Consider the following 14172-nt stretch of genomic DNA (forward strand, 5'->3'; position numbering starts at 1 on the left):
TATTGCAACATTCCCACGTGTCTCTAGTACGGCTTCTTGGGCCTTGTAGACGATGAGAGCCTCATTTTAAGCGAGCACGTCGTTGCCACGCGTCTCCTGTCACTTTCATGACGGCTCGGGTGACCAGGAATGCAATCGTACATAGTGTATTCAGTGATGACTTCCAAATGTAACGCTGTGCTGAGATAGCGGTGGGAGCCAGGAGGAACAGTCCGCTTAGAGGAAGTAATCCGGGGTCCTTCGCGACACCATAGGCTCGCCTGCGCGTGGGCAAGGGTCGAATTGCAAGCTGGGACGTGTGTCAGATATTGAAAATAGCATATCGAGAGGGAAGGAACTTACAAGGTATACTTTAGATGCTCGTCGATCTCCATGATAGCGGCCTGGTTACCGCATCTGTAGCAGTAGTTCGGTGCTGTGCAAGGTCAGTCGGATCATCGGCAACGGAAATTTAAGAGACATACCCGAGAATATGGTAACGACATTCCTGTCTTGCGACCAATTATACCCCTCCATGACTAGCTGATGAGCACGTGCCACCAGCGTCAAACCGTTGTTGTGGTTGAAGGCCTCCGAGATGTCTTGACCGAAGGTGTATCCTGCACCACGGGGTGAGATTCCCCAGCCGCACCTGTCGTCTGGGTCGGACCAGAGCAGGTCGCACATTGGTCCTTCGTGAGGCACCTCCTGTATGCGGTCGAGCGCCCTGATGTTGTCAAGGGTGTCGATGCTAGGGGAGAGACCACCGTGCAGACAGAAGATCTGGTTGTCGATCAGGGCGGTAAGCGGCAGGTAGTCGAATAAGTCTGTGAAGTATTTCCAGACGTTGGCATTGCCGTACTTGCGGAGACACTCGTCGTAGAAGCCGTAGACTTGGGTGATCTGGCGGGACTCGTGGTTGCCACGGAGAATGGTGATGCGCTGGGGGTATCGAATCTTGAGTGCGACTAGGAGGGTGACAGTCTCGACGGAGAAGTAGCCTCTGTCGACATAGTCGCCTGTGCACGTCAGTCAGTATTAGCAGGCAGGGTTGAGGCAGGCAACGCACCCATGAAGAGGTAGTTGGTGTCCGGGTTGGGGCCACCGATCTTGAACAACTCCATCAAGTCGTGGAACTGGCCGTGTATATCACCGCAGACAGTGACGGGGCATTTCTATGCGACGGTGAGCAGACATCGCAGTCGCAGCAAAAAGGGTACGTACCACTGGCTGTACATTGGACTCGTCCTGAAGTACCTCGCGGGCCTGTAACACGATGCTTGTCAGAAAAGGCATCCCCGATGACAGTGTGCGCCAGGCGGGTGTCGCATACCTTGTCGCATAGTCTCTGCACGTCGCTCTCGGCCAGCTGCTTGCAGCTCATCAGACTCTCAATCCAGCCGTCCAGCGTGGGGATTGTGGTCGGCTCAGTCGTGGGGGCAGACGACAGCTGCATGGGCTCTGGCATCTTGACGTCCTCCATATTGGTATCCATGGTTGCGGGGCGGCGGGATCGATGTAGGTGGGGGGTCGATCGGTTGTTGTGATGTAGAGCTGCTGTCGAGGGGTTCTTGCCCTTTCAAACTCGACCAATGACGTGCAGCAGACACGAGTAGAGGCGGTGGGCGGTAGCGACTTGCAATCCGGAGGTCGTTGGAGTCGGAGGCTGTATGTGGCGTGCAAGGCGATATCGACGGCGGCAGCAGGATCTATGACAGGAATATGGGGAGAAGCACGACCACGCACTGCAGGCACATACTACCTTGGAAGCAGGCCGTAATGGTGGATTGTTTCTCCGCGCCGGGTACCAAGAGCCTCAGGCAATTTAGCGCGAACCGTTAGCCGCGGGTCTGTGCGCGGCCGCTACTGCGGGCAGCTTTGTGCAGCAGCCGCGACCCTCGTCCCTTCTCCACTCTACACCACTTCCACCACATTGTTGTCACTACTGCCCATCGCACCCACCACCGCGACAAGCAATACCAACAATGTCTAACAAGCGCGCTTATAGCGCCTACCTCTCCAGCGCATCTGCGGATATGCTAGTCGCTGCCAATGGCTTCGGCGCTCCCCAACTGCAGGTGAGTAGTCGTCGCTGCCTATACTGACGCGACGCGAGCTGACAGCAACGGCAGGCGCAGCAACACACCCCTTCCTCAATATCACATCTGCGTATCCCAGGCGGATGGCCACAAGATCACATCCTTGCCGCCGAGGAAGTCATACCTCCGCGCGCTTCTCTCTTCACCACGCTCGGCAAGTGGGCTGCGACCGTGAGCGTTGCCAACCTGCTCTCACTCCCCGCACGCCTTGCAAACCGCTATCTCCGCCGCGAGACTATCAAGGCGATCCCCATCATCTCCGCCACCGGCTCCAACAAGAAGCGCTTCATCTCCGCAGGTCTGGCAGACGAGGAATGCGCGACACCGTCGCCTTCAGTGCGCGCGCGCGCGAACCAGGCGCGTCGCGAACACCAAAGGCAGGCGCGCGCGTCAGAGCTAAGCCCCAACCAATTCCGCGTTCCGCCAATCCAATATACGTCATCAGCACATACACAAGAATTCGAGGAAATCGTGCCTGGAGCATACAATAGAGATGTATCTCTCGACGAGGGCGGCAACGTCAGCCTGGAAGACGACGAGGACCTTGAGGTCAGTGTAGACTTCTCTTTCGAGGATGTCTTCACTTCAACCCCGCCGCGCGACCCCCAGACCGGCTCTCCCATGACAATATTCTGGAACAGCCCTCAGGTCGCCTCACCCGCGGTTGCCTCGCCCGCAAGCCCGGTCTTGTCATCCCCACTATACCACTATGACCCGCCTGCCTACGACAATGCCAACCCGGCCTGGATCTCTGAGCTCCGCAATGCTTCAACTGCCCATGCCTCTTCAGGTCTTACGTTACCGTCGGCGCAAGCACTCTCCTCATCGCAAGCATCCGCAAGCCCAGCCCCCAATGGCAAGCGCACTTCCAACCTGCCTACGGTCACACCTCTGCGACGCCAACTGGTCAAGGCACAGATGTACAGGGAACGCAAGCGCATCGCAGGCCTCAATGCCGCGCTCGAGTCTACGGAGGAAGGTTTCGCCGATACCGAGCAAGCTAAGAACAGTTTCGCCGAGTCATTCAACCAGAACCCCTTCCACTCCACGCATGCTTGGTCATCAGCATCTCCATCACAACCAAAGACTGAAACCGAAGCTGCTGTCCCCGACTTCGAGTACGCCAACGACTTGTCCTTTCTCCCTGAGGTCCCTGAAACCTCTGAAGTCGAATACGCCAACGACTTATCATTCCTCGTTGATGCGCCGTCTCCGCCGCGAGCGAAGGGAGTGCGATGGGAAAAGGATGCTAAATGCAAGCCCTTCTACGTCGATACCAAAGTCAGCGAGATGCTCGACTCCACGCTAGAGACGATTACTTCAAGTCCGATCAGGGAATACCACAATGTATTCCAGAACAACGATGGCGGCGCATCAAATGCCAGTCAGGCGTCATCATCTTCTCGTTCGTCAACAGACAGCAGCCCGCAGATAACCCTTCTTGATTCTCCTGCGCAAAATGGTGGCTGGCGCGGTGTCTCCGTTGACGCATTCGACGCACCCGATGAATCGCTCCTGGAGTGCGAGTTCTCGCTGGAACTCCTCGAAGACCTTCAACGGGAAATGCAGAGGAAGCTTGCCTTGGCACCGCCTCCCCCACCGCCACAGAAGCCACTTATTGCGCCGCTCACTCCCGAGGAAGAAGCTGCACTGCAAGACGCCGCAGCCAAGACCAAATACGGCCGCAAGCCAGATTCGTTCGTCATTGAGGACAAGCTATACGCTCGAGACTTTGCGACTCTGTTGCCTCGCGTCTTCAACGGTGATCCCAGGGCATGGTTGAACGACAGCATCGTCAACGAGTATCTTTCTATTCTCATCGCTGCAAAGAAGAAGGAAATGGGCTTCGCTCACCAGCGCAACGGTCCTGCACCGCCCCTTCACGCCTTTTCGTCATTCTGGTACCAGACTGCCGATACTTCTCGCTGGACCAACAGGTTCCAGCTGAAAGGCAAGCAGTACCTCGACGCCGACCTTCTCCTCTATCCCATCTGCGACAGAGGTCACTGGCGTCTGCTCGCGGTTTATCCCCGGGAACGCACTATTGAGTACTTTGACTCTATGGGTCTTGACGGACAAACATACATCGACAAGCTCGTCAAATACCTCGAGCAGGAGCTCGGTGAACACTGGGTTCCTTCGGAGTGGAATAAAGAGACTGGCCAGAGGAGTGAGCAACAGAAGAACGGAAGCGATTGCGGTGTCTTCACTCTCCTGAACGCTTTGACCCTCATCCGCGGCGACGCTCCCACTCGTGTCCTTTCTACCGACGGCATGGACGATGCACGCAAGCGCATCGCAACCACTCTGCTGGCCGGCCATCCTACCACCGAGCTGGAATGAGTACAACTCTTCCATTCTTCATTCGAACACACGGATTCTCTTTTCGCATTGTTTTTGGCGCACAGCATGCAGTTCAGTCGCTTACGAGGTTTTTCACGACGGTTACATTACGACCCTGATACCCCATGATACCCCCCCACCGCCCATAGAGGCTTGAGTTTTTGCATAGTTGGAGTTCTGTTTTTTGGTACCCTGGTAGTTGTCCAGAGGTCTGTTTGGCGAGCTGTTTGGTCTTGTTTGTACCTTGGTAGTTGCCTCGGGGTCTTTTGTTTGCGGAGCACGTGGTACGCTCGTCTGTTTATACAGCGAGAGGCTCAGTTTCTTTTCTTGCGGAGCACGTGGTACGCTCGTCTGTTTATACAGCGAGAGGCTCAATTTCTTTTCCTAGCAGGGCACGTGGTACGCTCGTCTGGTCATCCAGCGAGAGGCTCTTGTATTTGTTTTCTTTCTTGTAGCTAGTTCTTTACTCTTGCCTTAGTCCTCCTGGTTTGAGACCTTGACTCACCCCTTCGGGGGTTCGAGTTGGTCTCGCCGGGGGGACGGGCAGGTTCTGGTTAGCCAACGAGAGGCACAGTTTTGTTATAGCATAGCGTAGTGTTTGCAGTAAATTAGACTGTACTATATACTCCATGTCGCATGCTCTATGATGCAACCTTGACAGTGAGCTTACCAAAGTGCTTCTGGTCCCACATGTACTGGTAGGCGTCCTTGAGATCCTTGAGCTCAAACACCTTCTCGTCAACAATAGGGTGCAGGTCATTTGCCTCAATTGCCTTGCACATATCCTCCATCTGCAGTCTTGAACCGACCAATACACCACGCACAGTGCAGATGTTGTTAAGGCAATCGAGGAACGTAGGCTGGTCCTTTCCGCCGCCGCCAATGAAACCGATAATGGAGATGACGCCGTCGATGGCAATGGCCTTGAGAGACTGCGCCATGGTGGTCGGGCCGCCAACCTCGACAACGTGCTGTACACCAGCGCCGTTGGGAGTGAGCTTCGCAGCTTCCTCACCCCAGTTGGTCGTCTCCTTGTAGTTGATGACGTGGTCGGCACCATACTTCTTCAAGAGGTCGGCCTTTTGTGCGGAACTGGTTGTCGCAATGACGCGGGCGCCAGCTGCCTTTGCGAATTGCAGAGCGAAGATGGATACACCACCGGTACCTTGTGTGAGGACTGTGTCACCAGGCTTGAGAGCGCGTGACTCCAGACCGTATAGGGCGTTCCAAGCTGTGAGGGCGGCGCATGAGAGGGTAGAGGCCTCGAGCATGTTCAGGTTGGAGGGGGCCGCAACGAGACCAGCTTCGTCGAAAACGCCGTACTCTCGCAGAGTACCGTCGATGGCGCCTCCGAGACCGGTGCCGATAGATTGTGCGTCTAGGGAGCCGGCGATGTGACCTTGGTTGAAGAGGGTGACTACTTTGTCTGGGTGATGTTAGAAGGCTACATGCATCGTTTCAGTGTGTGTAGGGATACGAACCTCCAGGCTTGAAGCGTGTGACGCGCTTGCCGACCGATTCTACAGTGCCGGCGCCATCCGAGCCAGGCACAGTGTTGTCCTTCATCGGGAAGGGGTATTTGCCCATGGGAATGATAAGGTCGCGGTAGTTCAATGATGCGGCGTGGACTGTCCATTGGTCAGTATTATTGCTGGAGGCTATCCGATGAGCTCTACGCACCCTTGACTAGAACGTCCTTGTCGCCTATCTCAGGTACCTTGGCCTGCTCATTGAACTTGAGAGAGTTAAAGCCATCCTGGCCTTGAACGGTCCATGCCTTTGTCGTTGATGGTGCCATGTTGTATTTGATTGTGTGTGTGAGTGTTTGCTATTGGGAATTCGAAGGAGCTACAAAAGACCTTTGAACCTTTTATGACGTCTCTGCCATGACGGTGCCTGCTCCTTATGTACTGCCATGTGCATGTGGGGTCGTCGAAGGTCCGAATAGTGACGCAAGAATAACAAGAGCTAGCCCGCGTTCACGTCACAGCTTGTAGCTCCCCTGTAACTGCGGCTATCATGGATCATTAGCTTCTTGGACTGTTGGTGATCAGTCTGGCTGCCCAGAGAAGACCCAATGGCGGCGTTATGGCCATAATCTTAAAGGCGAACTGCCGGTCTGGAAGACGAGTTTGTCAGGATGGCTGACCGATGCTCTGCTTGCCTTGCCGGGAATTGCTCGGATCTTCGGAAAACGTGCAGTTTAGAGCCTGGGGCTGCGCGCAACATGGCAGATGTCGGCAAAGGTCGCTGGAACCGCATTTGTAAGCTCTGGGTAGGCGGAGTGGGTCCGATGGAGAAACGCGAGGATGTCGCGTGGCTTCGCGCCTACTCATGCCCCGCACCGTCTTCTACTGCCTTCTACCAAGGGATTCGTCTTTCTGAGGCACCCTACTATACTACCTTCGGAAAGATGATAGGCGGTATAGGCTGTAACATCGAATGCGGTAGATGTCTCTTGCGTAGCTTCCTTTTGTCATACTTACAGTTTGTAAGAGCGAGCACCTCCGCACGCGCGATTTGATCGTTGGTCCACGTCAACCTAATAAAAAAGAACATCCTTGAGCCTACGTTGCCGTTAGGTCACCTACGTTGCAAGCTTTTGTCTTGATGTAGCCCGCAGACCTGTTCAGGTTTTTTGTGTATGAGGTGGGTCTACATCGCCAGCTACCAAGTGTCTCCAGCTTCCAGCCAGCCACCTGCAGTCGCGCTTAGTGCGACGATGGTTTACCAATAGGCAGTCCTTCCTGTGTTGCGCGCCGCCTACGCCTCATCTCGGTTCCCCAGAATAGACCACACCTGGGGGAGCGATGATGGAGAAGTGGGGGCTCAGTCCCGGGCACGATGCTTTCTCCATCCCGATCGTCCTTGAGATAGTTGCATGCGACAGCATCGGCATTCATCGAGCCTTCCGGACGCCCTCCTCTTATTGTCGTGCTGCATACGCCCACAGTATTGCATGTGCAACACCCCGCTGAACGCTAGCACTATGGTGTTTCCCTGATGACCTTGGGCCGCGTCGCAACCATCCTCGACTCACAACGTTGCGATAACGATGGCTTCTCGAGGAATTCAGTCGGCTTATTCCTCACGGGATGTTTCACCGGAATCGCGTCCTGAACCCTACGATCCCTTCCGCACAGAATCCGATCCCATCGAGCTCTCATACCTATCACGGCTGTCTTTAGATGGTGGAGAGGCACACATACCTCACGCACGATCCTTAGGTCAGTCTCAAGATGAGAACACAAAAAGTGGTTTGCGGGCGGGAGCCTACCTGGGCCTGCCACACGGTGACAGCCGGTATGAGCCGGTGCGTGGAGAACACGATATCTCGGGTCACTCCATACGCTCAGCGAGAGAGTCTACGTATACTTTGAACTCGCTCTATCATAAGAAGACCATGGATGCAGATACCCAAGCTCTCGTCGACAGGAGATCTGGCGAATTGGTCCAATGGCACATATATTGGACAACACCGGCTCTCATAGTCGCATTGTTCATGGCAGGGTTTGCGGCGGCATTGGGCCATCACTTGTTTTACATGCATCTCAATGGGAAGCCGGCCACCGAGCAACTGAAGATGGTGCGATATGGTACAGCCTTGGCCTTCTTTGTGAAAAGTACACTGGTTGGAACTGTCATTATGTGCAACCGTCAGCGCATATGGTATACCTTCCGACGAAAGGCGATGACGATCAATGGTATTGATGGCCTGTTCTCTGCAACGGAAGATCCGACGCAGTTTTTCCTCAACTGGGAGATGATCAGAAACGGCAAGCTTGCTACGCTCATGGCAGCCTGTACCTGGGCAAGTCTCCAATACTTCCACAAAAAATCTGTGCTGACCTACCCAAGTTACTACCACTTGCATCCGTCCTGTCCCCAGCCTCACTAACATCTGAGCTAAGAACGTTCAACAATACAGCCAGTTGCTCTGTAGCTACCCTAAATTTCACCCAGGAGTCTACATACGACTTTCGGGACATGAGTAAATTTTGGCAGAAGAGCTTGAATTTCTATAACACCACTGAGCCAGCCGAAGAGGAAAGGAGAGATGTAGAAGACGATTCCGCGACAACGGGTACAGGAAGCTTCTTCGACTACTACGATCAGCCGTCAAAGAACGCGCGCCGCTTGGCATTCAGTAGCGTGTACATGCAGAAGCCACAGCCTCGCGAAAACGCTTCTACCGTATTTTGCGGATCGGGCTGGAATTGTACATACACCATAAGCTTCGTGGGACCCGGCTACCAGTGCGAGGATGTCGAGAACACTGATGAATCCAACGCGCCATTCGCATTGTCTGAACTGGCGCCGAATGGAAGCCTTGTATATAATGCTGATGTTGATCAAGGTAATTACGGGTATCAAGATCCAGCGAATGGTACAGGGTCTTTAGGCGTATTCGAGAACGAACCAAATCTCTGGATTGGCTACGCCATCAATACCTCCAAGCCGTACTCGCACGATGCGGAACCGGAGTACACGGCCAAATGGGGAAATGTACATGGTAAGTACTGGCTGTGCGAACCACGTGTAAGAGATACACCTCATACAAGAAAAAAGCTGAATAGGTCTAGAGCCTACATCAATGCCAGGTCACCTATCTTATAGGCTTTCATGTCGATGTAGGCTGCAGGCCTGTTTGGGTTTTTCTTGGTTGATATACTGACTTGTTACGTCCGTCTCTACAGAGCCCAAGACATTCAAATGCGTCATGCAGTACACCAAATACACGTTCAACATGAGCTACAATCCCAGACAATCCGCAACCCGCTGGAAACGAGAATTCCTGCGTCCAGTCATCGAAGGGTAAAGTAGCCGTCACGAATAGCTGTCAAGATATCTTACTAACTTATTACTAGTATGTAGGCCCCTTGCTATACTTTGCCAACGCGGTTCTAAGACATCTTATTATTCGTGCTAACAGCTTGATAGACCGTCCCATCGAACCTCAGAAGAATGCCGAAGAATACAAAGTAACGGCTTCCTTTCATACTCTGGGTACCCTCCTACGACGCTTCCTGCGTGGCAAGATCGAAAAGCAGAAGATCCTCATAACCTACTCAGATCTATCTGAGACGCGTTTAGTCAACAGCAGCACCTCGTACCCGTTGGTAGACCTAAAGACAGAGATACAAGACCTTTTCGAAGATATCCTCATCACACTTCTCAACGACCCGAATCTAGTCGTAGTCCAGACTCAAGAAGTGCCCTGCACAAAGTCACGAACCATGATGGTATACGTATATTACAAGCACTCTCTTTGGATCGGCTACGCAATCGTCATCGCAATCACTTTCGCTTTCATCCTGGTCGGCGCGTGGTCGCTCCACATGAACGGGGTAGCGTCCGATGTGCTCTTCTCTCGCATCATGGCTACCACCCGCAATCCTACGCTGGATCACCTGAGCGTTGGGGCGTGCTTGGGTGGGGACCCGTTCCCTAAGGAGCTGGCGAAGACGAAACTACGCTTCGGTGTGCTCCTTGAGGATGATCCTAGGGAGGGGCCTTTGGGCAAGGTGGAGCATTGCTGCTTTGGCACTATGGGTGAGACGAAGGAGATTGTCAAAGGTGGCACGTATGCGGGACTGAAGGAGTATAGGGTCGATGCATGAATGATTAGGCATTTATGACTCTATGATGTAAGCTGCCGTGGGTAGCACTAAAAGAATTCGCCAAATTTGATGAGTATCCCGCCTACCCATCCGATCTCCAATAAAACTATGACAGAGAGGGGTTCACAATCCCAGAAAAGAGTACACTGGATTGTAAACCCCTCACTCTCATAGTTCTATGGGAGATCGGATAGGTAGCCTGATTAATATGGAAGCGAATTACTGTGCACCGTGTACCTCCTTCATACCGTGAAATATTGCTTACTATTTCTCAATCACCACTGTGTAGCTCCAGGCTACCAGAAGATCCTTCCTGGCATTGTTCAACCACCATCTCACACTACATGGGTAGGCTCGACTTCTAAAGAAAGAAGGAATCCTGAGACCATCCACCGGAGTCACCAAGACCAGCCGGTTGTGTCGGCATATGTACAGCGAATGAAACGTAACATAATTGTGGCCCGGAGCAATTACGACTGCTGACCCATACCCAGGCCTAAGAACTCGAATAGAATAGGGTTACCCGCAACAGCGATATACGCAATACCTGATCATGATTAGTCGTCGATCTATTTTTGATAGCGTATAACATACCCGTGTACACAATTAACTTCGTGACGACCTCAACATCATAGCGCACTCGTGGTGTCGTAAGCTTCATGAAGATCTCCCGCTTCTCGTTCTCCTCCTCGGTTGGGCTTTGTGTGAGCGTGTGGACATCGCCAGCGACGTCTGTATCGCTCCTCGGGGGAGTAGACGTGTTTTTCTCATTTACATGCACTTCACCTGTGCCCATCATCTGCTCGTACGAGTGTACCCTGGATGCCATGGGTGTAGGCAGGAGACCCACGCCAAGTAGAGGTTCCCCCTTCTCGATGTTGGGTGTATCAAGGACCGCGGGGCCGGGTATCCAAGCGGAGTCTTCGGGTACCGTACCATCTAGTGAGTTAACACTTTCCCGTCGTCGGCGATTTCGGTAAGCAAGCGTCTCGTACGCATCGGCAGCAGACTGTGGCCCAACGGATACAGACCGCTTACGTGGGTGGGCGAGGTTCTTCAGCATATGTGGCAACTCTGATGCAGGTGGAATGACGTTGTCATCATCAGCGAAAGGCTTAATGGACTTGTACTTGGACGCGTTGAGGAAGAAGGCGCGAGGCATGTTCCAACGGGCCTGCTCTAGGAGACGGAAAATGGGTGGCAGGATAGTAAACAAGGCAGGCTTCATGGTCGCTCTCCAGACGAAGATTACTACAACACCGAGTAGAATGCGAATTGCTGCCTTTAGCAGACCCATCTCTTCCAGATCGAATGGAACAGATGAGGGGTATGCATCTTTCAATGCATAGCCGGTCTGCGCGTAATGCCATGCACCCAGATTGATCCCAATAACCACGCCGGAGAAGGATACGCTATCGTCGTAGCATGGACAATCGTCGGCAGGCTCCGGATGGATGCGGACGAGAACGCACACGACCAAAGTTGCGATGAGGATGTCCATGTAACTGCCACTGAAGACGAACGAGTCCATCCAGTCCCCGCAGACCAATTGGAATGCCGTGATCAAGGCACCCATTATACTTCCGACCAGGACATCCAGAAACCCGTGCATGCCGCAATACAAGCGCCCCGCAATGATCGAGAGCGCGTAGAAGTAGAACAGCGCCTGTAAGCCCGCATTCCAGTTTGAATTATCTTGCTCGGCCGACTGGCGCAACGTGTATATGGCATAGAAGGCGACCGAAACCGCGTTGGCAGAGTGCGACGAGGGGAAGCCGTATTCGAGCGCAGCGGACCCAGACATGGATATACGGGCAAGTGGGGGTGATAAGGGCCTGGGCAAGCAGAGCATGTCCTTGAGGAAGCCCGTTCCGTACACACCAGCTGCAAGCATGAAGACAGTTCTATGTACGTCAGACGTCGCACGATAGTGAGAGACAGCTTCTGACATACGCTCGGCCAATGCTAGTGTAGCCGCACCAGAACTGGATGGGCAGGAACACCATGAAGAAGGTATGTGTGCCGAGGTTGGCGGTATAGGCGAAGTAGGAATCGAGGGCGGGCGAGCGCACTTTGTCCTGCATCAGGGCGAGCCAGGGCGTCTCCCAGCGCACAATGGGTATGAGGCGGTTGCGCAGGGCATTGCGCCATCTGGGCAGGCGTTGGGCATAGTGATCGTGGCCCTTGTTGCCCGCGTCCAATTTGGGCTCCGTGGTCGCTGCGGTGTCTTTGGGCGCATCATGTCGCGGACTCATGGCAGCGGTCGCAGAAAGGGGGTGGGCGAGTTAATCGAACGTGCATGTCCAGCGGCAGCGATAGCGTCGTGGAGTAAGACGAGGCTGTGGGCTTGGATGCATGCCATCGATCGATAGACATGGACAGGCACGTTGCGACTTGGCGCTAGTTTAGCGAGCCGCTGGAGACGTAGCGTGGTTGCCATATGCGACCGAGCCCTCTAACAGTCAACATCCACCTCTCTTAAGCCTCGACCACTCGCTCCCCACACCAACTCCAACACCATCTTCCTTCTCCGTATTGATAACCTCGTCTGAAACAGGACACGACTACACATCCCGCACACTTCCAAACATGGCCACCGCACCTTCCCAGAACTACGACTATCTCCGGCGCAAGCAGAGCACAAAGGCGGCCGTTTCATCAATCACACCAGTCCGCAGCCACGCCCGCACACCGAGCGAGCGCAACAGCAATGGCACCGTCAGCTCATATGGAACCACCAACACGCGCGACACAGCCATCACCGAACCACCAGCCTACTCCAAGAAGCTCGTTGTTGTCGGTGACGGTGGATGCGGAAAGACATGTTTGTTGATCAGTTACAGCTCCGGCAACTTCCCAGAGGTACGCACCACCAGCTAAAAAGACATGTCATGTGATTCTAATGCGACTGCAGAAATATGTACCAACGGTCTTTGAGAACTACATCACTCACACTCCTCATCCTCCCACAGGCAAGATGGTCGAACTTGCGCTGTGGGATACCGCTGGACAAGAGGAGTACGACAGGTTGCGACCGCTCTCCTACCCAGAGACAGATGTCATTTTCGTCTGCTTTGCGATTGACTGCCCCAACTCACTAGAAAACGTCATGGACAAGGTACGATATCTCGATCCATATACCTCGTACATCAGCTGACAGCATCCAGTGGTACCCAGAAGTTCTCCACTTCTGCCCAACAACGCCCCTCATGCTGTTGGGCCTCAAGTCCGACTTGCGCAACAAGAAGAACTGCATCGAGTTACTCAAGACACAAGGCCTGACGCCCGTCACATCAGAGCAAGGACGTGCGGTTGCGAAGAAGATGGGCGCTGCCTACATGGAGTGCAGTAGTAAAGAGCAAGACGGTGTAGAGGAGATCTTCGACATGGCCGTCACAATGGCCGTCGGCGAGGAGCACAAGGAGCAAGAAGAGCGCCGCGTCGGCACAGCGACCTCGTCAAGAGGGAACACGTCGTCGTTCCCTGCTGGGGGCGGTAAGAAGAAGAAGCGCAGCGGCTGCAAGGTCCTATAGTTTGTTTGTGTCTATCGAGAGGAGAGCATATCGAGATTCACGACGCTGGACGACACGATCAAGATGTTTAATGACATACGGCTCACCTCCACCACTGTCCCGGACATGTTCGCTTCCTCTTAATCCTAGGGAAGTCTTTACATGTACATGGCCGCCTGGCGTTTGGGTTTCTTTTTGGCATGAGAATGGACGCAGCGATTCCATAGTCCACAGTAGCAGCATTTTCTTTCCTGTATCTGTATTCGGTATTCTGTATGTATGCATGGCGCGAGTGGGCGATCAAATTTGCCTGCGCCGGGGAAGTAAATCAAACATATTTCTGAAACCTGTTTTCTCCAAATTGATCGTCGCTAGCCGATGACAGAACTCGTGTCGTTGACCGCCTTCATATATGCTTTCGCCCAAATGTACATGGCACGTGGAATGGTGCATACCTTAGTCTCAAGTTTCATACACACGGTGTATCTTCTGTGTAAAGGTATAATACAACGTGAAGTCTGCGATCCCCTGGTGTCGCGCACTGTGCCAATGACTCGCTCTGGGGTATCATTACATCATAACCATTATCGCCATGGTCTGTTCGACGGCTGGCCGTGC

At 53.6% G+C, this 14172-nt stretch overlaps 6 protein-coding genes across 6 annotated transcripts; 3 read left to right on the plus strand and 3 right to left on the minus strand.

Moving 5' to 3' along the window:
* Nucleotides 1-216: 216 nt before the first annotated feature.
* PPH1 (Serine/threonine-protein phosphatase PP2A catalytic subunit) lies at nt 217-1474 on the minus strand (the record flags this gene model as incomplete). The annotated part of the gene is made up of 6 exons (XM_049360690.1): nt 217-289; nt 343-415; nt 465-998; nt 1049-1154; nt 1204-1245; nt 1313-1474. 6 exons carry the CDS (start codon nt 1472-1474, stop codon nt 217-219), a joined length of 990 nt encoding a protein of 329 aa, XP_049225973.1.
* Nucleotides 1475-1964: 490 nt separating this feature from the next.
* J4E78_000025 (uncharacterized protein) lies at nt 1965-4421 on the plus strand (the record flags this gene model as incomplete). The annotated part of the gene is made up of 2 exons (XM_049360691.1): nt 1965-2057; nt 2112-4421. The coding sequence occupies 2 exons, from the start codon at nt 1965-1967 to the stop codon at nt 4419-4421; spliced, it is 2403 nt and encodes an 800-aa protein (XP_049225974.1).
* A 641-nt stretch (nt 4422-5062) lies between these two features.
* On the minus strand, nt 5063-6219 carry J4E78_000026 (uncharacterized protein; the record flags this gene model as incomplete). Its single annotated transcript, XM_049360692.1, has 3 exons — nt 5063-5847; nt 5903-6049; nt 6102-6219. 3 exons carry the CDS (start codon nt 6217-6219, stop codon nt 5063-5065), a joined length of 1050 nt encoding a protein of 349 aa, XP_049225975.1.
* A 1507-nt stretch (nt 6220-7726) lies between these two features.
* J4E78_000027 (uncharacterized protein) lies at nt 7727-10042 on the plus strand (the record flags this gene model as incomplete). The annotated part of the gene is made up of 4 exons (XM_049360693.1): nt 7727-7734; nt 7782-8224; nt 8461-8934; nt 9363-10042. The coding sequence occupies 4 exons, from the start codon at nt 7727-7729 to the stop codon at nt 10040-10042; spliced, it is 1605 nt and encodes a 534-aa protein (XP_049225976.1).
* A 470-nt stretch (nt 10043-10512) lies between these two features.
* Nucleotides 10513-12297, minus strand: J4E78_000028 (uncharacterized protein; the record flags this gene model as incomplete). The annotated part of the gene is made up of 3 exons (XM_049360694.1): nt 10513-10589; nt 10637-11946; nt 11996-12297. 3 exons carry the CDS (start codon nt 12295-12297, stop codon nt 10513-10515), a joined length of 1689 nt encoding a protein of 562 aa, XP_049225977.1.
* Nucleotides 12298-12631: 334 nt separating this feature from the next.
* On the plus strand, nt 12632-13575 carry J4E78_000029 (uncharacterized protein; the record flags this gene model as incomplete). Its single annotated transcript, XM_049360695.1, has 3 exons — nt 12632-12904; nt 12957-13160; nt 13210-13575. The coding sequence occupies 3 exons, from the start codon at nt 12632-12634 to the stop codon at nt 13573-13575; spliced, it is 843 nt and encodes a 280-aa protein (XP_049225978.1).
* Between the last annotated feature and the right edge of the window lie 597 nt (nt 13576-14172).

The sequence above is a fragment of the Alternaria triticimaculans genome (assembly GCF_023758025.1).
Source record: "Alternaria triticimaculans strain BMP 0046 chromosome Unknown scaffold_1, whole genome shotgun sequence".
Classification (NCBI taxonomy): Eukaryota; Fungi; Ascomycota; class Dothideomycetes; order Pleosporales; family Pleosporaceae; genus Alternaria; species Alternaria triticimaculans.